Consider the following 23,661-nt stretch of genomic DNA (forward strand, 5'->3'; position numbering starts at 1 on the left):
GAAGTATATAATTAAATTTTGTTTACATTTGTAAAATTCCCTTAGTTCGCACAGATTTTTTCTCAAATTTAATTGCGCATAAATTAATTAAGTATTAACGACTAAGCATAAGAGAGTTATTGGAATTTGCTTGAAGCGCAAGATGAGCAAGAGCTGATCATTGAACACATGTTGGACGAGTTCGAGATGATCATGCATGCAAATAGACGCAAGGTGCTAAGAATACAAATCGTTATAGACTGTTTAGTTTTAAAACGGGCGCGAGCGTCAACAGACACTAACTCGAAAAGCTTACACGGTTTAAGCTTATACACCTATCTAGTCATCAAGTGTTATAATTAGTACATATATGTACATATAAGCAATTAAGTGAAGATGTGCTAAGTTGGCTTGAAGAGCCCAAAGATAAAAAAAATAGAGAAATTATATATCAAAATTGTGTAAAATTTGCGAAGTGCTCCCTCAAAAAGTGAAATGTCACAACAAAATGGTATTTCCGCCGATGCCGCACCGGAAGCGGAGACGGAACCAAAAGGCGTCGTGGTTTATTTAAAAAAGTTGTATGCATATCGTAAATATTTGGTTATCGAACCGTTTTTCTTTTTCTACCTGATGGCTAGTGTGTTCAATGCGGTCGCAATGCAAAATTTTCCGCTCGACAAGGTAACAATTGCGCAGTAGGGCCCTCCAAATTGGATTGTGTTTAGAACTGTAGCTGTTCTTTCGATTTTTTTTAGGCGTGTCGCGTCAATTTGGGTTATAATAAAATTGTCTGTGACACCACTTTGGACAAATCCGAGCTGGGCATCGAATGTGATGGCTTCAATTTCGAGAACACAACACTGGGCGCAACAGCAGCAGATGCAGCGCTCGCCATCAGCTCGGTGGGCTTCAACTACACCGTGTGCAAAGCTGAAGTCGAAGCGCAGAAATTAGCAGCCGATGTGTCGGGAAAACGCGCACCCATTGGTGTGTATGTTTAGTTTAAATTATTGTCGCATTAGATCCTTTTGTGGATCCTTGTTAAAATTTCGAGAATTCAAATGATGTCAGTATTGTTCTATTCAGAATCGGTATAAAGGCGTGTGTTGAACAAAGAATTTAATATTTCGAACCTGTTTGTGGAATTTGCATTTCGTGTTTATCAAATAATGCAAATCTGAGATAATTTTCGTTTAAAATTTTAGAAAATATAAATACCAACGTACTAATTGTTGGAATTACCAGTTCCTAGCGCATTAAAGCCAAAGTATTGTGTGCTGGTGTGTGTGTGACAAAAAGAAAAAAGAACAAAAGAGAAGAGAAAAATATTCTTGCTTACAATAGTATCCCCGAGGCATCATTAAATTCAACGTGTATTTGCATAGGATTGCTGCTGACTAACTTCCACATTATTATTTTTTAGTTTTTCTTCTTTTTTTGTAATTAATGAGACTTAGCGTTACTTGTAAACGCCAAATATAGGTAGTAATTTCGCGCCGTTTATGTTAATTGTTGATCGCTGATAAGTAAAAAATCCACTTGCAAAATCTCCAATAAAGGTCTTAATTGTTTATTGGAGTGTGTATGTTTTTTTCGGTTTGTTTTTATTTCATAATTCGCCTTTTTCATGCATGAAAATAGTTGCCAATTCATCTTCAGAACTTGAGTTTTTCAAATCATAGTTCAAAACTGGTTCCGTTAGTACCCACATTGCGTACAGTTTGATTATCAAACAAGTTGTTTTCATTAACTTTTTTTGTATTATTTATACAGACGGATTAATCAGCGTTCCTTCTCATCAATGTTTCATCGTAGCAGTTGTGTGTATGTATGTAAATCTCTATAAAAAAAAAAAACGATTTCAATGTGAGATAGTGTCAATTAGTGAAATGTTGAATGAATTTTTCCTACATGAAGATGCTCGCAAAATAGCTATATTACAACATTCTCTTGTTTAATTGATTTAGTGGTATTATGAAATAGTCACTTTTATTGAACTGGATTTGTTAGTGATGTACTAAAACACTACTTCTAAAACTAAAACACTAGTACCGGTTTAAGGAACTTAAAATTAGTTCTCAAATGGATTTGATACATTTTTTTTTGTTTTTATATTTCAGTTCTGTTTCAAGAACAGAATCAATTTTAAAATTTGAGAATTTTAAAAGCAATGACTGGCAGAAGATATAAATTCTAATTAAATTTTATCCAGCTTATGACGCGATCCAAATGAATTGTCGGATTATTTATGTTTTTTTTTTATTGCGCCGAATTCGCAAACGTTTACAGAAAGTAAATACATATATACGTACATTTTAAATTCACTATTTTCTAACATGCAAATTTCTTTTCTAATTTGGAGGTTATGTAATAATACTTGAAATAGTGTAGATTTTAAAAATACAGAATGATTTTTGGAAAATTTTCAGTGTTAAGTGTTCTAAAATAATAAAAAAAAAATATTTTTATGACTAATAATTGATTTATCGTATTTATTATCATTTACAGCTGCTATCTTTCCATTGATTGTGTTACTTTTTGCTGGCGGCTGGGCTGATCGTTATAACAAGCGCAAGCCATGCATGATTATGCCCATTATCGGTGAACTGCTTTCCTTCACATGTAAGTAGATTTTAATGTTTTTAAATTAATTAATTTAAGTGTTCCACAAAAAAGCTGGTACTAAAATTCAATTTCCTATTTTGAAATCCCGAAAGGTCTGATTATTTCGGCAATCTTCTTCGACTCACTACCGATGGAATTTGGCGCATACTGTGAGGCGATCGTGCCGGCATTATTTGGTGGACTTACGTTTTGTTTAATGGCTATTTACAGTTATATAACTATAGCGACACCTGAGGAAGATCGCATATTTCGGTGATTTTCTTTATTTTCTATTATTTTTAAAAATATGTTTAATTAATTTTTTCATTCCCAACCACTTCAGTTTTGGCATATTTGCGATGTTCGTGACCGCTGTACCTTTTATTGGTCAACCTATAAGTGGTTTTCTATTTCAGAAACTCGGTTATATATGTAAGTCATTAATATTTATTATATACCAGAAATTAACAACATTTTCCCATTCTTATTTTCAGTTTCGTTTGGCATGGCCGCATCATTTCAAATTATTGCCATACTCTATATAGTTTTCTTTATAAAAGAGATAAAATCTACGCCTAAATCAGCTGAAAAAGAACCTGAAGACACACCGCCACCATTACCGGCACATGGTCCACCAACACTACAAGCCGGTTCAGACAATTTGGCTTATGAACAGACGGGTATCGATGAGGTAGATCGGGTGAAGAATGTGAGTTTTGAATTGAATTCACATTTACAGCCGTCGGATAAGTCGGCACAATTGTCGAGTGCTGAAACTGCAGCACCCGTTCGACGTTCTTTTTTCCGTGAATTCTTCGATCCGACTTTGGTGATAGATTGCTTTAAGTTTCCGTTAGTAAAACGTCCCAATCACGGAAGATTGTTACTGATTTTGCTTATCCTTGCTTACTTTTTGACCCTGGGTCCAGTTTCTGGTAATTTAAAATTTTTGATTTTTATTAATTTGTATGTAAATATAAAAGAACACTCCATTTCAGGTGAAAACGACTATTGGTACCGTTACACACTCATCAAGCTGAATTGGAATGGCAATGACTTTAGTTTCTTCTTCACATTTTCATCTGCAGCGGCTTTAGTTGGTATGTAAGAATATATATTTTTTGAAACCTTGGTAAGGTTTAACAATTATTTCAAATTTCCTAAATCCTCGTATTGAAAATATATTTAAAGTACATCTACAGTATTAATTATAATATTATCTTTTAGGCACTTTCATTGGCACAGCAATACTTAGTAAATTGCTAAAATTTTCGGACCCCACCATTGGTATATTATCAGCTGTGGCAATCGTGATTTCCCGAGTTCTATTCGTAAGTTTGTTATGATTTTCTTGATTTTTAGTCTTTAAATTCAACTTATTTATATTACAGGCTTTTGCCAAGGATACAAAGGCCTTCTATGTTGCTGGTGTTGTTGATATGTTCGTGAGTTTGCGTGTTATTGCTATTAAAACTATCGGCTCCAGTATTGTGGATGGCGAGGAATTAAGTTAGTCTCTATATATATTGGGTTTAACGGTTTTTATTAATGATTTCCGGGTTTTTCAGGTAAAATGTACTCAATATTTGGTATTAGTGAGCCAATTGGTCAGTTCATATTCCCGCCCATCTTCAGTGTCATATATCAGGAAACTGTGGAGAGTTTTCCTGGTGCCATATTTCTCTTTGGCGAGATATTCTATATACCTAATGTGCTGGTGTTTATGTAAGTGTCCTATTTTTCGCACGAAAAATTTTATTTCATGCTAGTATATTTCTAAAATATTTGTAATTTTTGGTGTTTTTAGTATTATTTTCATTTTATTTATTTTTTTAAATATTTTTCATGCATCTTTCCTTTCTTTTCATTTGCAGTTTGTGCTATATCATTTTGCGTCGCAATAAAAGTAAAAACCAGCAGAAGCCTGTCGAAATTGCTAATGCAAATGCAAATAATGTCCCCACAACGCCGGATTATGAAATAACTAGTCTATAATTCCAGTATTTATGTATATAAAATTATTTGGAGTGTTCAGCACCGCTGTTTAAGAGACTTTCAAAAAATTTAACCTTGAATTTCTATAGTGGACATATTTTGCGATATTTTACGTATATTTAAACATATTTATATGTATATTTTTTTTACCAAATGTTATATATATATACATTTTAATATTTCACAGTGAAAACTTTTGCTACGGTGAACACTAGTCTGCTAAGAAAAAATCATTTTAGAGATTCCTCTTATAAATAAAAATATAAAATACTCTAACCTCAAATCGAAAACGATATATAAAATCTGCTTTTACTAAACTATTTAACCTTAAAGCTTGTTACTATATACTTTACTTAACATTTGTCTTAAATTCAACTTCACATAACCATAAACTCAATGAATACTTCACTTAAAGACCAACTCAAATATCTGCCAGAAGCAATGATTACTGCAGCGGTGAACACACGGACAAACATCTAGAAAAATAAGTACTTACATGCGTTCATAAGTACTTTAGAGCATGTGTATGTAGCTTAACTCCTTCACATTGGCCCGCCGGCATCCTTTACCACTTGTTGCTTAAGCATAAAATCCATGAAATCCTTAAGTGGTAATTTTAATCAACAAATTCATTCAATTTATTCTTTCGACCATAAACCTGTGCCATTTGCCACTACACATATGCTACATTTGCATCTTTGTATGTTTGCGTGTGTGCATGTGCTTCTGTTGCTTTGTGTGTGCTGCGTGGGCTTTTCGCGCACTTCCCATTTAAATACCACTTTCGGGGTAACTGCCTTGGAAGACAATAGTGCAGCTAAAATAATCATTGTTAATCTTTGTTGAAGCCCAGATTGTTATCCATATGCGCACATGTGTTGTATGTTTAGATGTGTGTGTGAGGGGAGCCCTATTTTTTTAAGTGTCGTGCCGCAAGCAACTAGCTGGCAGTTGGTATAAAAACGGTTGCTCCATCAACAGGAATCACAGTTCAATCAGCGCTTTGCTCCAAACGCGTACACAGTTTACACGAACACACCGAATTTCTATTCATAAAAGTAAGAATAAATTAAACGAAATAAATTTATTTAAATTTGTTAAGAGCACAACTTTGCAGTGAATTTTGTTAGAATGTATTAAATTTTTGTTGAGGCAATTGTTTTAGTTTATTTTGACTAAAAGTTTACATTAGCTGTGAAACTGTGTGTTGAGAGCCACTGTGTTAGTATTCATAAGAAAAACATGTCTACGGTCATTGTTGTATTTCTCATACATCCAAAGGCAGTTCGATTTTTCATACACAGATGGCGCGCCTACCACTTTGTGATGTTTACAAATAATTGAAACTTCAGTAAAATATTTGCTATAGAGATAATAATTAATTAAATTATTTAAAAATAGTAATAGAGTTGGGAGCAAGGTATATTTCGTAATTTATTTCGAATTTGAGATATTCTTAGTGATATACTAATATTATAAAAAATCAGAGAGATTTGATTAACCTACTGAGCGCCTGCTGATAGGCTACAAATTTGCAACAAAGTTGCTATATTAATAGGATATCCACAAGGATATCATAGTATTTTACAGCAAACAACTACACAAAATAAAATAAACATATTTCAACCACAAAACCTGCAATATTTCTATATATTATCTACAGCATAAGCAAAATGTTCAAATTATTCGTCTCATTGGCTGTGCTCTGCTTCGTGGCTACATGCTTCGGGCAAACATTTCAATACTCTCACGGCTGGACCAGTGGCAAGCGCGCTGTGAACACCCATCGCGATAATGATATATCCGAAATGCTACAACAAGATGGCGAACGCAAATTGGAGAGGTGCGTGGAATCAGACTGCACTAATTCATTTTCAATATTTATTTCTAATCAATTTCTATTTTCCTGCTTAGGTGTCTTCTGCAATTGCAATATTTATTACACAATCCCCTGTCGATTCGCGCCGGCGTTCCGGCTTTGACTCCAGCCGCTAGCAATCTATTTGGAAATCATCATCAATCAAATGAATTGTACGAAGAATTGAATGCTGCCGAGGCGAACGATTATGGAAAACACTAAAACCTGATTATGCGCGATAAAATATTTATAAAACGAAACGACTTGTATATAATATGATGGATTCACAGATTCAAAATTACTATGAACGTAGACACTCCTTCTATATGTAAAATTTAATGAAAAAATAAAAAAAAATTCAAGTAAATCGTGCAAATAAAGCAAAAAGCTACATTGAAAATAATATTAACTTTTTTTTCTAATTAAAAATATTAATAAACAAGGCAATTATGTATATTCAATGCACTATGCGCCTGTGGATAGACTTCAATTTTGCTCATCGAAACTAATTGGTTGAAATATTATCTTAATCCACACTTATGTATATACATTTCCTTCTCCAGCATCCCAAAACATCCGCCAAATTGATTTCCGTTGCAGAAGATTTTATTATTCAAGCTGTTAATTTGTACCCTTATTACATTTTTCCTCTTTTAAAGTACCGCTTTCTTCCCCTGCCTCTTCAATGGCCACTTCTCTTCCCCACAGTGTCGTTATGTAAATAGCCAATTGTATAACAAGCAACAGCCCTCATCAAATATTCATAAACACCAACTTTGGTTACATCAAAAAATTATCAGGGGTGTATTTGGTGTTCCTCGGTATAGTTGTTGTAACAACATAATTTCATAACTCATGCCGTGTGATAAATGTCCGCTTTGTAAGTGTGTAAATATGCGTAAATGTTTATTTGCAGATGGTCTCCCTATGCTATACATGCACATTAGGGTGGGTTAGACTATGTGGGCAAATAATTTGCAGTACATCAAGTGTTATTATATTTTTTTAATCACAAAAGTTCAAATCATGATCAAAATTAATAAAGGAATATGAACATATAAAAATCTTGTTAAAAAAAAGAAAATATACTTTAAAATTCTTTATAGGTTTCAGAATATTTTGGCTTCTGCGTTTATTCCAACTTTCTGTAATTTTTTTTTCAAAGACCAAATTAAGTTCCTCCCCTAATGTAGTATTTAGAAAATTGTTCCAAACTTCCATATAAAACCAAAGTGGTATTGTATATTCCTCGTCCAACATTTAAAAATACGTCCAAAATTCAAACGAAATCAAGGTAAACCAGTCAAACATTCTTGAATTGGTTTAAAACCATTTTAAACAATCTGCAGAAGGCTGGATACACAAAAAAGCTTGATGTTTGGGTGCCGCATGATTTGATACAAAAAAACCTTCTGGACCGAATCAACGTCTGCTATATGATGCTGAAACGAAGCGAGCTCGACCCATTTTTGAAGTGGATGGTGACTGGCGACGAAAAATGGATCACATACGACAATATCAAGCGAAAACGGTCGAGGCCGAAGGACCGAAACAGTGGCCAAGACGGAATTGATGGTCAGGAAGGTTTTGCTATGTGTTTGGTGGAATTGGAAGGGAATCATCACTTCCACTATGAGCAGCTCCCATATGGCCATTCTACTATCTACTATGCACAACTGGACCGCTTGAAGCAGGCGATCGACCAGAAGCGTAAAGAATTGGCTAACAGAAAGAGTGTAGTGTTCCAGCAGGACACCGCCAGACCCCACACTTCGTTGATGACTCGTCATAGGCTACGGGAGCTCGGATGAGAGGTTTTATGGCATTCACCATACAGCTCGGACATATCGCCAAGTGATTACCACCCGTTCCAGTCCAGTTACCACCCGAACGCACTTGGTGGTGTAAAGTTTAACTCAAAAGAGGCTTGTGAAAAGTGGCTGTCCGAGTTCCTCGCAAATAAGGATGGAGCTTCTACGAGGGGGGTATTAGGAAGTTGCCGTCTAGATGGAAACAGATTATCGAACGAAAAGGCGCATATTTGAACTAAATCCGATCACTGTTACACTTTTTATAAAGCATTGAATAAGGTGCAAAATAAGCGGAAGGGAGATATTTGACAACAAATATAAAAATTAAAATAAAATAAATACTAAATTTTTGGGTCAAGGAATACCGTCGGTAAGTATTCCGAGCCGTTGATTTTATGTAAAAAAATGGGCAAATAAGAAGTAATATAAACTTTACATTTTTGCTCATAACCATGGGTAAAATACTCTTAAAATACTTGAAGTTTACCCGATTTAGATCTAAAATTTGAAATGCGTCGATTTGAGGTAATTTCGGTATAATTGAAATTTTAAGGGGAAATATGGTTAGACGGTTGAAAACGTCGTTATTTTTTATTTCATAAATTGTTATTAAGCCACTGCTTCCAAAATTTTAAATTAAATTTCGCTCACTCCATTGTTGCAACCTTTCAAAGTTGGTAGGTCTATGCGAGGTTCAGAGCGAGCCTCGTGGTAACCTTAGCGAAACCTTAGTAACCTCGCTCTCAGCTCGAAACGCTCGTTTCTCACAACACCTCCCTTTTTTAAAAAAAATCAGGCTGGAAAACCTCTAGAATATACGCAAATTGTTGAGTCTGATTCTGATCTGCAATATAGGGTCAATAATATTTTCAGTATATACCTAAATATATGTAAAAATATTATCTAAGTTTGAATAAATTGTATTAATTTTTTACATGAAAACATTTTCACGAAAATCATTGATTCGTTTCCTAACCCAATTTCCATAAAAAAATCGTATTTAGAAGTCTGGAAATCTAGTAAAAAGTAACTATTATTAACTGACTTGTAGTGGAATATTACTCATTTGTGAAGTCAATAAACAAAAGTTTTTTTGAGGGTCTATTGTTAGAATGTGTCGATTAATACATTTCGATCACGCTATATATAATATTATATTTTTTATTGGTGTGAGAAAGATTTCCAATCACATTATATTTTTAAAATAAATGTCATATATTATGAATATAAAATATAAATTATTATTATATTTACTATAAGAATGTAGATAAATATTCAATAACATTTATATTATTTCCAAACAATTATAAAACAATTAATGTGAACAGCCAAATGCATGTACATTTGATTACAGCCATACATACACACAAATGCTGGACACAAAAGATTTGCAAAAACATTTCGATTGTAACAACACCAAACAAATCATTCCAACAATCATAAATAAACATCTATTTTGGAGTACGCAGGTATGTAGATAATAAACACTCACACACATATAGGCACTGCTATTAACACAATAAATGAATACAAAACACACAAGTGGCAAATGATTGTACATTTGTAAGCCAACCCAAAAAGAGGGTGGTGTCGACTTCGACTTTGACTGCTGGCTGCTGACTGCGGCGGCAAACGAAATATGTTTTCAAATTGAATTTCTAGCTAACAAGGTAATTGATCCTCGGGGATTGTGTGGCGAGGGGGGTGATTGCAACAAAGTCCGAATAACTCTGTCATTCGTGTTTAATTTTTCTTTTTGTGCGATATACAGACAAACAAACAAACAAACATGTGCATTAGAGCTTATTCTACTGGTGTTGTTGCTGTTGTTCGTTGTTGATTGCTATTGCAAGCAGCTTCACGCTATGGCATCGGGAGGCGAACGTATGCTTTGGGAATTGGGGAATATGAATTTTTATCTTTTAATCTGGCAAAAGAGCAAAAAGTAAATTTAAGGACATCGGACATATTTCACCATGAATGACTGCGAATGCCAGTGTATATGTATGTATGTGTGTGCGCACTCATTGCCTGCCACAAAGCTGACTGATGCCGTTTATAGCCAGTGACATTGCCATTGCCAGCGCCGGGCCGTTCGTTTGTCTATGCACAAGGCAGCACTCGTAAATCGCTATGAGCTTTTCATGCGCTGCTTTGCATGAGGATGAGGGTGACCGAGTTGACGTCCGAAGCGTAAATTGCATTAAAATGCAATTACAGTTGATGCTTCTGCCATGCCGTTGTCGCTACTATGTTTCGCATAAATGTAAATACATACAAATGTATCGACAATTTCCCAGGCAACATTGTTGACATGCTGAAGAGGCCTGTAGTAAATTTTTAGGTTAAAAATTAAAACTGGTCATAAATGCATATATAATATTATTACAATACATATATTTAGCGGGATTTATGAATATTTTTTTGCTTTTAATTTTATATTTATTTCCTTTGGAGGAAAATATTTCTTGTATATATTTTTATTATTTTTTTATTAATATACAAAATTTATTAAATTAAGAAATGTTGTTTATATTATTTTCTAAAAAAATCTCGATATTTTTTATTAAGTTTGTTGGAAATATTGAAATATAAAATTAAAGTGATTTAAAAAAATATTTCATATAATTTTATCTTTTTAATTGGAATATTTGTTCGATTGGGTCTATGCTAAGGTATTTCAAAAAATCCATTATATTTCCATTTAAAAATTGTACCGGAAACTATTAAGATGTAATTTTTGCATTATTATTCTTCACAATTCTTACTAATTTTCAATATTTCGTAAAACTAAATATTGTTTGAGCTTTTATATATATATTTTGACTAGAATTGTTTTTTCTTTAAACATTTGGACAAAGTAGAAATCGGGTTTCATAAAAAACTAACGAATATTAAACTAACAATATTGTTATTAATGTATAAATATCCAATAACTATTAGAGATGGCTTAAGTTTGATTTCAGAGGTTGGAAAAATGGTATTTTTATCATTTTTTTATATTCACCATTATATATTTCATTTACATAAGTACGCATTAGATAAAAAGATACATATTGAAAGAATATTTGGTGAAATTATTATTTAAAAATTCCGAAAACTCAGGCGTTGGTGCCTCATCTCCCTGGATGTCTCAAATAAATACTTTTGTCGTTGATAGCATGATTACCTAAAATCAATAAACCAAAAATTTATGGATAAATCTCGTTATTGAACGTAGGTCAAAAATATATTCAAATTTGAATTTTCGACAGGGTTTGAACAAAAAAATGATTATTTTTTTTTTAATTTTTCGCCATACATTGGATCGAAAAATTTGTTGTTTTTAATAAAAATAAATATTTCATTCATTAACTATATTATGTTATTTCATAGATGTGTGAAAAACATCGCTTCATAACATTTCAAGAAATCGTGTCCACCATCCTGCCATTAAGAATTTAGTTTTGATATAAACGCGTTTTTTTAGTCTAATGGGCGGGCCTTTCAAATCCATCTATCTCTTTATAACATTTAAAAAATACTATTTAAAAAGACAAAACCTTTTAAAATATCACTTTACTAAAGTTGCGAAAGCTCGACAAAAAATTCTCTCATTCAGCATGAATAAATTATTAGATTTTTTCCTGTAGGACCATCATAACCTGTTCTCCCAACCATGTTACAAATTCAACACTTTGTTCTCAACTCTTTATACAAAGTGCATTCTCTTGTCCGCTGCTGCATGGGGTGGTTGATGGCTGACGATGACTGCACGCTCTTTCACTCACACTCAACAAAATCGCTGTTGACTTTTATTGAAATTAAATTTGCGTCACGATCTTTACAACAACTACAGGTTGTACGTACAAAAGCAACACTTTTGTAGTTTTGACTGGCTTTACAACTACAACAAAAATATGTAAATTGACTTACACACATATTTGTTGTGCTGTTGACAGCAGCTTTGTCACCTCAACTCTCGATTGCATTCGATTGCAATTGCAAAGTTACGCATCAACACAATGGATGATGGGTACTGTTAAAAGTGTGATGTGGAAAATAAAATGCAAATATTTAAACCAAATTACATTTCCAGTTCTTTCAGCGAAAATTCATTTACCACAAGTATGCGCTCTCATTAAATATTATTAAGTGATTAAAATTTATTAGAAATCTTAATCTTATTTGCTTGTTCTCCACTCACAACAATACACCCCCTCGGACGATACACTTGTTTGTGAGTACTCACTTGCATAATGGTTATGCATTGCACTTGCGAATGTAATTGTCGTCGCTGTGTGAAAATCCGTTATCCGATGGCAATTACATTAAATAAGAGCAAAAGCAGCTACACGATCATTCGGGCGCAAAGTGCCAAAGTAATAAAAACATTAAGAAAACATATAAAAACGATTGTCAAAAGTGATGTGAAACAGGATATGCGTGTAACCGCCGTGAATTGCACGCACTCGACACAACAACACATATTTATCACGGCGACTACACGAGAACGCCCTTTCAATTAAGCACAGCGCATCATTTTTTTCCCAAGTCAAGGACATTCAAGGATAATTGCCTCAGATGGGGTGGAAAAAATATACATAATCATTTACACTTAGATTACATATGTACGAGTACGAGTATGCTGAAGCAGGTTGTGTCCACACGGCAAGCCTGGTAACTAGCTGCTCCTGCTACTGCTGGTGGATGTTAAATGCTGAGCGCGCTCTGACACGTGTTTTGCTTCGGAGCATAGTCATTGTAACAAGTTCATCAATTTCGTATGTTTTCCAGACGTTATGTCAATGCCGTTGTCTCTGCTTAATTTTTCCTGCTTTTCGATTTTTTATTAACGCCGCATCCCCGCGGCCGTTGCTGTGGTCTTTAGGGATTTGCCTGCCGCTTTCCGAGCGTGTTTTTGTATTGTGATGTAGCGCAAAAGTCACGAGTCCATTTGTATGAAATGAGAATATCCATATCAACCATTTAAACAAGTACACTAATACATTTTCACCGTTAAGTTCTGATGAGGGATTGCGCGCAAGTGTTGTGTACGGTCTGAAGTCAAGTGCTTTCAAAAAAAAAACTGCTGAACCTTTTCGATGCCATTAATTTTAACGGCATAACATTTATAACTTGGCACAACGAACAACTCTATTTTATATGTATATTTTTGTAAGGTCTCTTGAAATTGCAAAATTATGCGACAAAAGAGTTGATTTTCTGAAAATGATAAATAACAAGTTGTGTTCAAAATATAACGGGTATTTTCGTTTCTCAAAAAAAAAAGTTTTTTATTCGTCTCATTAATGGGATATCCTTTTTGGGATAGCCTTTGTCTCTTTCAGCGATTTCTCGTATGCTTGCAAAATTAAGGCCCTTTGAGGCTCTCTAAAAAGTTTCACGGCGAATGTGGAGGCTGGAGCATCATTACAGTACTGTTTTTGACCAAGAATTCACGAACAAGCAACGAAGTGTGAGCCTTTAACAAACACGTATTTCAACCTTTAGTCTCTTTTTAGCTCGTTACAACTTCTTTAACCCGTCGGAAAAGTACTTTTTCTGGAGATTTGAAGATATTTTTCTTCTTCGCCAGATGTGACCTTTTTTCATCAATTCCACATTGAACTGGTCCAGTAATTCGGCATAGTAGAACCCTATAGCTTGTTTACTCTTCTCTAGGTGGATATGGATCACACCTTCCTTAAAAAACGGTGGACATCAGCTTGTCAGTCGATAGGTTAGCAAGCTACCATAAACGACTGTGAACTTATGTCCAGTTATCCAGCATTGTAACTTTTTTCGTAACACTTGGACGAGGTTTATCAAAAACTGACCAAGTTGTAACGCGATAAATCTATTTTTGACAATTGCCATCGCTGAAGAAGAATTTATTCACAACTCTCAAAGATCCAAATAGGATTAGATTGCTGAAAGAACAGCCTTTGGTCAGATAAAATCCGGGTTAAATCCGGTATCGCGGGACCGGCGTGGAGAAGAGCCACCGTATAGAGTATACAAGCTATCTTTCATTCATAGCGCGTTTTCTCTTCCAAAAACAAGCATCCCTTATCTGACCGATATTGCTTTTTTGCCGTTTCCGATTGGATCGTCAATGAGAATATTATATATATAGGTAAATTATACATGACAGTAACACTGACCGCCGGATCGTGAGGATTTTGTATCACCCTCATATGCTGCTTCTGTTAAAATTTTAAATTTTTTTAACGCAATAATTTAATGAATTTAAAATGAAAAACACAATTTATTCCTTTTTTTATCAGATATTTACATAAGTTTGTACATTTATTATTTTAAATAATGCGACGTGTTGTTATTTTTTGTTGTTGTTTTTTATACACGATTTCTTGTGATTTTATTTATTTAATGTTAATCTAAACTAATTTAAAATATTCTAAGCTTTGTTGAAGTGAGAAAGAGTTTTGCAAGCGATTTTGTGTATGTTTTGTTGTTGCATATTTCGTTCTTTTTTCGTCTCTAGGCATACGCAAGTGTTAAAAAAGCTGTAATCTATATTTTGCTTTAAATGGTATTAGAGCGCCAATGACATAACGACGGCTATTGCGAAATCTGTTTGTATAAATTTGTTTGAAAAATATAATTGAAATGAAATGGTTAAAATTTGTCGGAGAATTTATTTTAAACGTATTAATTAATTATTTTTGCAATTTTCTGACTAGAGTGCTAAAAAATATTGAAATTTTGAACGCGGAAGAAAATGTTGAACATGAAAGCTAACATATAGTAAGACCGTAGGTATTAGTAGAAGTAGATACTAACTTACTTAGTAAAAATATTCTGTATTGTCTTATAAACGACACAATTCTTGATAGAAATATTTTTCGAGACTATTGTCTGGTAAATTGTCAACCAACGAATTTCGATCAGGAAAACGGTGAAATACAAGATTGCTAGGATTTTTAAATTTCAACACTTTCAGACTATAATAAATATGCTTTTAATGAAATTCTGCCGAGCAGTATGAATGTTCTGAAGGCTCTCTTCGGATCACCTCAACTTCGAATACCTGATTTCTTTCTGATAATCAAGCTGGAAGCGGATAAGAGGTCATCTATACTTTTGAGAGCTGTTTTTGAATTGAATCTCAGTCAATGTACCGATATATTAATCACAAGTATTTGAGAGTGAGCGAGCTTTAGGAACTCTAGAAGCTCTATGGAATTTGGCTAAAACACATAGTTTTCTAGTAATATGGGTTCTGTATTGTCCGTGACTTATTCGTATCTGGTGTAAGTATATCCAAGTGTTATATTTGATATCTCTTATGGAATTATGTAATTTTGGAATTAAGATCATGGTAAAACATAGTTGCAATTGATTCAGTGGATTCCCTCGATCGGGGTTAGTCAAAGTAATCTAAAATAACATAAAATACTGGAGAATTGTGTGGACTGGTCTTTAGAAAATTGGATTGTTAGCGTTCATGTCAGATTCTAATGGAATCTCCGGTCTCCTGAAGTTCTCTTTAAAACTTTAATTAAGAAAGTATTATGGAAGTCCTAATTTAACGTTATTTTGTTTAGATCTCTTCGCAATAACCGTTTTTATGTCATAAGTGTTTAACTAACTTATTAAAAAAGATTCCAAATACGCAAGTAAATCGCTTAATATATACATTACTGCTACTCAGCTTATATTAATTGCTTTTCTACTACATATTAATACTATTAATTTATTTAAAATTGAACTTTAGCTGAAGCCTTTGCTATTTCCAAAGCAAATTGTCACAGAAGAAATGAAATTTTTAGTGCTTTTTATAAAATAATTAATTTAATTTTTTTTTATAAAAAACTTTAGAATTTTAAATGGAAATAAATACAAAAAACTGTTAGCTAAAACTACAATGCAAAAATTGTATTAATTTTTTTAGATATTAATAAATAATTTTGTTGCGCATTTCAAAATTCCGCTGTGACAACTTAAAAGCGGCCCCATTTTTTTTATTTTTAACTTTCCTAATTAAGTTTTTTTTCTCATTTCGCTTATAAATTAGTTAGTACAACTAATACTTAATGTTTTGTTGAGATTAATTCCGTTTTGTTTGTATTAATTATATATTTATTATATATAAGTAGTATATATGTATATGTGTAGTGTAGTAGATTTTCCTATATATACAAAGCATATCACAAATGAACTTTACTGCACTTTTTTTGATATTTGGTGCACTTAGATTGCGTTTCCGACTCGTCGTCTTTTACTGTGGGGAGGATTAGCAACCGGCCGCATGTGTCTCCGCCCACGGCTGGAGTCCATGCAGTGCCGCCAATGGTGCACCGTTAACCGCTTGTGTGGACAATTGCGCGGCTGGTGGCGGTGCAAATCCTTTGCTAATTGCTTCTGCCTGCAGGGATAACATTAGACGATTTGCCGCTTGACGTTCGGCTTCGCGTTCCTCAGCCGTTTGACGTCTGCAAAGAAAGTGAAGAAAAACATTAAAGTGGAGGAAATTATTTTTTTTCATATTTATGCATTTAGGTTATTTTATGAAAGAGCTTGGTAAATATGAAATGTTATTTTTATACTATAAATATATATTCTTGGGGTTCCATGAGACTTTTATCAGACACGTTCTAACCGCATTCTTTAAGTTTTAACCATTTCGGAATGGTTAATGAGTTTCAAGTATTATGATCATCGATTGAAAGATAAAAATGAAGTGTTCGAGTACGAAGTGTGTTAAAAAAATAATGGGAATTTTAAAATTTGCAAGGTTAGACGTGTTTTCATGAGCTTGCCGATTTTTGTGTTCTTTTTTGCGTGAATTCTTGTCCAAAAACAATAATGTAACGATGACCCAGTATCCATATATTCTCCAGGCTCGACTTCGTGTGACTTTGTTCTATGGCCAAAAATGAAGAGAACCTTAAAGGGTCTTCGTTTTACAAGCATACGAGAAATCGCTGAAACCGCCAAAGTCTGTCCCAAAAATCAATTTGAGAAGTGTTTCAACGATTAGAAAAACCGCTTTTGAAAGCGACAACGTTAATGTAGACGAATGAATAATATATTTTTCAAAAACCAAAAATTCTCGTTCTTTTTTAACATTCTTCGTAAATGATATGGTTCTGGTATAATTCTTAAGGGAGTGAGATAAATACATATATATATTGTGTCATAAATGGTTTCTTATGAATAATTGCAAACACAATACCAGTACAGTTTCAAAAGTCTTACAAATGGCAATATAAATATCAAAATTCTTACAAGGCTTATATAACATAAATATGTATCGAAATTAATCTAAATATAATCACCATAATTTTCGTCCATTTAAAGTAGATCAAAATTCCATATACATATCGACAAATATATATTTGTATGAACACAGTGGAAAGTATTTAGAAAGCAATTACGGTAAATCGGTAGCCATTTACCCATTAAACATCTACTGTTATATACCCATTTTCATTATACGACCTAGTGTTGTTGTTGTTGTTATTGAATCAATGACAGTTTGTTAATGAATATTTAAACGAGAAACAATTTCAAAACTCATTAGTGCTCGCACATACTCTACAACAACACTCTGCCATAGATATACAAACACATATATGTATATATGAATGTATGTAGGCATCCTTCCATGCACACAAAGTAATATTAAGGACATGATTGCTGATTGCCAGTGTTGATGGCACAAATGCAATTAACTGTGGTTTGTATGAGTTTGTGTGTGGGCGGGCACACACCAATTTGCATATTGTTCAAAATAATATCCAAACACATGTGCGAAATATATATGTATTAACTAGAATTTATATATATATGTAAGTGAGCATGTGTCTACTCACAAAATTTTAAGTTTATTCTCATTCTTATTCGTTATTAATTAAAGTAAGGAGAAATGTTGATGAGCATAACGGTGACAGCACACGTTTAATTCATTACGTTAACTACAACTACAACTACAACTATGGCATTTACTGCTTGCTCCATTTCTCTACATGCCCCCTCCACTCGCGTTGAAGGAAAATGGAGTTTGCGCATTTAAGTTAATGTGCGCCACAGATGTGAATTACGCACATACATAAATATGTATGTATGTGGTTGTGTGTGTATATTTGCATGCGTCTGGGGGGATGAAGCGCCATATTGAATAAGTCATAAGTTAATGATATACCCTCGTAAATGCATACCTATTTGAGGTTTGCTTGCGAGAGCCAGGACAGTGGGATCGATATTTTGAGTGAACATGTGAATGTTTGAACTTGAAGAACGGAATTTCTGTAGACGTTTTATAGATTAAAATAGATTAAAATAATGGTAGTGACAAAACTACCTCATAAAAATAGAACCAATAGAAACCATTATTATATTTGCAAAATTTTCCATTTTTAAAATAATATAGCAATTTAACTCAACATTATCCATTTCCAATAATGCTGACTAAGGCAAATTTACGATAACATTGAAAAAGTCTCCTTCGATTCACCACTACTCTGCTGTAGCTCTTTCTTTCCCAAAAATTAACTTGAGAAAAAAGAACAAATTTATGAATATTAAATCCTTACAACAAAGTTTATATAAATAGTTCTATTATACCAGTTCATTTGATTTATACCAGTTTTTTGTTCTATACGCTTATATAATCGACAATGCTTAAAAAGTTTATCCTAAAAATCGATTTATTCAGATTTTGTCGTTGTATTTTGAAAATTAATTAGTAAAATAAAAAAATCAATTTAAGTTGAAAAAAATGAAGAAATTGTATGTAAATGCATATTCACCTAAAATTCCAACTCTTCGAAAAACGACCATAAGCTCTATCCATACTATAGACAAGAAAAATATGCCAAACACATGCATAACAAATAAATTCATATGTATGTATTTAGATATGAACTGAGAAATATTCGCCAAAAACCAACAATTCAATTTGCAACATTTGCACTCAATGAAGTCAAATCCTTCCCAGTTCCATATCGCATATTGCAGAGTGAATTATTACTGCGGATAAGTTGCAATTGCTTGTTGCTAGTATTGTGGTTGTTGGTATTGGTGTTGTTGGTTTTGGTGGCGCAAAGCAATGGGGCAAGGTGCACGGACGGGACTGTTTGTGGCAACAAAATATTTTCGGTGGCACTGCTAGTTGGTGTTGCCGGCAACAAAATTGTTGGAGTTCGTTGTTGATGCTGCTTTGTTGTTGTTGCGTTGCTGGTATGGCAGCAGTGGTGGTTCCACTTCGAAACTTTTTCATGCCACACCACAGTGAAATAATAATAAAACAAAACGGCAGAAATTGATTACATTTTTAGCGCACCCGCATTTGTTTAGAAGCACATAGATGCATACATACCAGTACATATGTACATATTTATATGCAAGTTGTTGGATGTGTTCATATGCTTTTTGTGTATTGAATATATGTATGTGTTTTTGTTGAAAAAAAGAAATTTGCTGTTATCTGCATATTTATATGAATTGTTGTTGCGTGTAACACGTTTAATTTATGCCGTTTTGATTTACCTTCCTTTGAGAGTAATTTATCTCCATTTGTTTGGAGTGGAATGTAAATGAACAAATATGTTTTATATATGGAGATATGTTTGAGTTTTAAATTAAATATTATCACTCAAACTCTGTAAATTATGTTCGGGCAGTGTCCTATTTTGCGTTTTCAAAACGTTTGGTGTGTTCTATAATTCACGGTATTTTCGTTTTTCATACAATTTTGGAATCGCAATTATTGGTTTTTATTTTAGGTCGGTTCCACATACTTATTAAATATGAAAGTCTTTGGTATAGAAATTAAATAGTTTCTAAAGCGATCTAACCTAAAATCAATACGAACCTAATAATATAAAAAGGTTCTAAAAAGGTTAATTGCAAGGAAATTTTTAATTTTTGCCAGTCATCTGAATTTTTTATCAAAAATGGTACACAGGAAGCACAATCTTTCAATTCCATAGTAGCTACATTGTAGTGTTTGAAATATAAATTAAGGTATGACCTTAAAATTACTCATATTTGGGCAATTCTCTGCATTTGGGAACAATTCTGACCGGTTGTTGAGTGGATTAGTAATTTTTAATACTTTATATGACAGTTTAAGCTCCGGAAACCGCAATAATAATACATTAAGGTGGGTTTAAAATTTGTAATATGAAAAAAAGGGTTTTTATAAATCATAAAATGATAAATATATAATAAATATTCTAGAAAAATGTCAAATCGACCCGAGTTTCAATTTAAAACTATAAAGGTTTTTATCGCCAAACTCAATTTTTTAAGTCGGTTTTCACGATTACTCGAAAATGTATGAAGCGGATTTTGTTAAAATTTTGCACACATCTTTGAAATAACGTTATCTGAAAGTCCGAAAAAAATTAAAATTTTAATATTTTTCTTTTCCTTCGTTCCATAACGAGATTTATTTATGTACATACTATCGAAATATTTTTGAGTAATTGATTTTAGACTAACCTAAGCCCTTAATAACCATAACGTCATATATAACGTCATATTTTCTATAAAAAATATTTTTAACAAACTTCTTCTGAATAAAATTTGATGTCACACTGTTCGGAACTTCTTATTACTATTTTTTCGAAATTCACATTTTAGAGTTCAGCTTTAGGAGAATTTTTAAAATAAATAAATATACGTAAGATATATTTGGGATCATCTGGTAAACTACTAAATCGGCTAGTAAAAGGGGTTTATATAAATTTTATGTGCTATAATAATAAACTTTACTAAACGACGCCCATTTATTTTCATTGCCTAGGCTTTAATTGAAATCTGCCACTTAAAACAGCCAAATCCCCTTCTTCTGTGTGATAATTAAAATCATTTCACAGCTATTGCAACAGCAATTTACGCCAAAAACATCAACGAATTAAATAACCTTAAATAAGAAAATCACCACTCCCCCATTAATTTCCCCACTCACAAGTAACACAGTTGGATGTTGAACAACAAAATGGACGCCACCAGCTATGCTGAGTTGTGTGAATATACCTTTACATATACACATGTTTTGTGTTTGTGTGTATATGTGTGTTTATTAACTGCCGCCATTTGGGACAACGGTAATTATCTGTGCAAGCAATAACAATTTAGCCACAAACGACAATGACCAGGCAAAATAATCACTTTGCCACTGCTTACTCCTCCTGCTGGAAAACTCTCTAGAGCTTTAAGTTTCTTGTATCCTTTTTGGCTTTTAGCGTCTTTGTTGTTGTTATTGTTCTTAGTCATAAAGCAATAACTCTTCTTTAAGCTTTTATGTTGGTCTTCCTTGCGGTAGCTTTCTTCGTGGCTTTGGATTCGGGCAACCTTTGCTGTTTGGTGGGTGTGGAAATGCTACCGACTGGGACATTTTAAATCGTGAAATCCCTAGGGCGTTAGAAGGTACTTTCTTCACACTAATATACTAAGAAAATGGACGGTTGAGGTTAGTTTTTTTTATTTTTTTTTCGCTGGTAAAACTTTTTGTTGAACCTTGTCAAAAGCTTACTAAATTAATGTTAATAGCCAAATTGCTTAAAACCGCTGGGAAGACACACACACACTACTTAAAGTTACTGTAAGAACAATCAAAATTTCTCTAATTAAGATTTTGCTCGTCGCTGTCCATGTAAAACTTTTGTTTTAGTCAAATTGATTTAAATTCCTGAAAATGCGGAGGTCTGAGTGTGTGTGCGTGTGGCTCCTGTGATGGAGCGGAAAACTTCATTTTGCGGTTGCCTTGCGGTGTGGCTCAAACTAATTTGCCAATTTTCATAAATTTTTGGCTCATATGCTGCCACTCACTCACCCACTCTTCCACTCACGCACCCAAACTTTGGCGCTGGAGCTCATGCTCCGGTACCAATTTGCTAGTAATTTGTCAAGTGACAATGCCTGCGGCAATAAGTTGCGTGAATTTTTAATTGTCTCTTGCCCGAGTGGTGTGCGGGCGGCGGGATTTAACTAAGTTTCAAGAGATAAATGTACTTATGCACACACATCCATTCTTATGTGTCAACATGCCAACACATGTGCACAATTAATTTTCGCCTTAAGACAAATGTGCAGGTTAATTTCCGGCTCAAGGACTTGCTAACAATTTCTCGCATTATTTTCATAGGTGAAGGTGTTGAAATATGTTTTTTGGCTGCAAGTTTTGCAAGTGATATATGGCAGGTCAGAGAGAAAGTGTTGGCAATTATTATAAAGATTTCGGGTTTGTGAAGGTGTGTTTGGGTTTAATTAAATAAGTGGCTTTGTGGAGAAATGAGAGTGGAGTTTGTGCTGATTTGGCATTTTTAAGGTCATAAATAATATTTGTAAGTTTATATGAAGGAAACGCTTATTGTTTTTTGCGTGCCAGTATGTTTTATATGTTTAAAATTTAATTTAAAAAATTTTAAAGTTTCAGTTTAGAATTTGATATTTTCATTTTATGTTTCAACTAAAAAATTAAAAGGAAATTGATTTATTAACGTTTTCTGATTTTCTTGTTGTGCAAGACCTATAATGTAACAGTTAATTTAAGTAGTAAGTACAGGGAATCCGGTTAAAATTATCACTTCATAAAACCTCCAAAGAATGTCTTATACTATAAAATACTATATATGTATAATTCTTGAAAATTTATATATTTTCTGATATCTTATGAAAATATTTTAAAGAGTAATTTCATCTAAAATAAAATTCACGTCGATCCGAGTTATGGTTTTGGAGATACAGTCTAAAGAAGCTCAGAGTAGCTTTGTTAACACTCCAAACTTCTAAAAATTGTGTTTTGAAAGCCGGTTGTCAAGATATCTCGTTATTTACTCAACCAATCTTGATGTAATTTTAGACAGATCTTCGGGATACAATTTATAAGCACTTGGATGAAGGGATCAATTACAACTATTCAAAAAAATCAAAAATCCAATTTTCATAATATTTTCTGCAGAAAAATTATTACATACACATCCACATAAAAAAAATGTCTCATGACCTGGGGCTCGTACTAAGTGTGCTAAGTGTGAGGTATAAATATACCTCGGATTCGAATTCAGCGACCCCAAAAACATATAGCACACGTAGTAAGACCCTCAGGTCATAAAACATTTTTTTTGTGGCTGTGATATCAGATTTCATAATTCCCTTTCTAGTATTCTGTTACTATTGGAAACTAAACGTATTTCATGATTACGTTGACTCTTTGTAAAAGAAAAATTGACTCTTTCTATTAACTATGCTTTAAATTGAAGGCAATCCTTTTCAAAAGCGACTACACAAGTGATATGTAGACCATTAGTAGTAGATTCAATTGTGTTCTTTTCATGTAGTACGACACTTTTAATTGTTGTACCTACAAGATATACTAATTTACTCACTCTATGTACAGTTAAATGGTTCAATTGACAGTATTTTTTTCTAAATCGCTCAATTACGATAAAAAAA

The 23,661-nt window shown here is 33.2% G+C and overlaps 3 protein-coding genes across 3 annotated transcripts in view; 2 read left to right on the plus strand and 1 right to left on the minus strand.

The window, feature by feature from the left end:
• Window positions 1-262: 262 nt before the first annotated feature.
• On the plus strand, window positions 263-4,853 carry LOC105211320 (uncharacterized). Its single transcript, XM_011182672.3, has 11 exons — window positions 263-663; window positions 738-969; window positions 2,491-2,604; window positions 2,700-2,859; window positions 2,930-3,018; window positions 3,081-3,521; window positions 3,585-3,686; window positions 3,814-3,917; window positions 3,978-4,095; window positions 4,155-4,311; window positions 4,461-4,853. Exons 1-11 carry the CDS (start codon window positions 475-477, stop codon window positions 4,579-4,581), a joined length of 1,827 nt encoding a protein of 608 aa, XP_011180974.1. The 5' UTR covers window positions 263-474; the 3' UTR covers window positions 4,582-4,853.
• Window positions 4,854-5,567: 714 nt separating this feature from the next.
• Window positions 5,568-6,825, plus strand: LOC105211303 (pro-corazonin). Its single transcript, XM_011182653.3, has 3 exons — window positions 5,568-5,639; window positions 6,245-6,424; window positions 6,496-6,825. The coding sequence occupies exons 2-3, from the start codon at window positions 6,255-6,257 to the stop codon at window positions 6,659-6,661; spliced, it is 336 nt and encodes a 111-aa protein (XP_011180955.1). The 5' UTR covers window positions 5,568-5,639; window positions 6,245-6,254; the 3' UTR covers window positions 6,662-6,825.
• Window positions 6,826-14,522: 7,697 nt separating this feature from the next.
• Window positions 14,523-23,661, minus strand: part of LOC105211302 (T-cell leukemia homeobox protein 3) — a 31,854-nt gene continuing 22,715 nt past the window's right edge. The window contains exon 4 of the mRNA XM_011182652.3: window positions 14,523-16,688. Coding sequence (XP_011180954.1) covers window positions 16,490-16,688 — 199 coding nt within the window. The 3' untranslated portion in view covers window positions 14,523-16,489. The remainder of the gene's footprint in view (window positions 16,689-23,661) is intronic.

The sequence above is a fragment of the Zeugodacus cucurbitae genome, chromosome 2, assembly GCF_028554725.1.
Source record: "Zeugodacus cucurbitae isolate PBARC_wt_2022May chromosome 2, idZeuCucr1.2, whole genome shotgun sequence".
NCBI classification, from domain to species: domain Eukaryota; kingdom Metazoa; phylum Arthropoda; class Insecta; order Diptera; family Tephritidae; genus Zeugodacus; species Zeugodacus cucurbitae.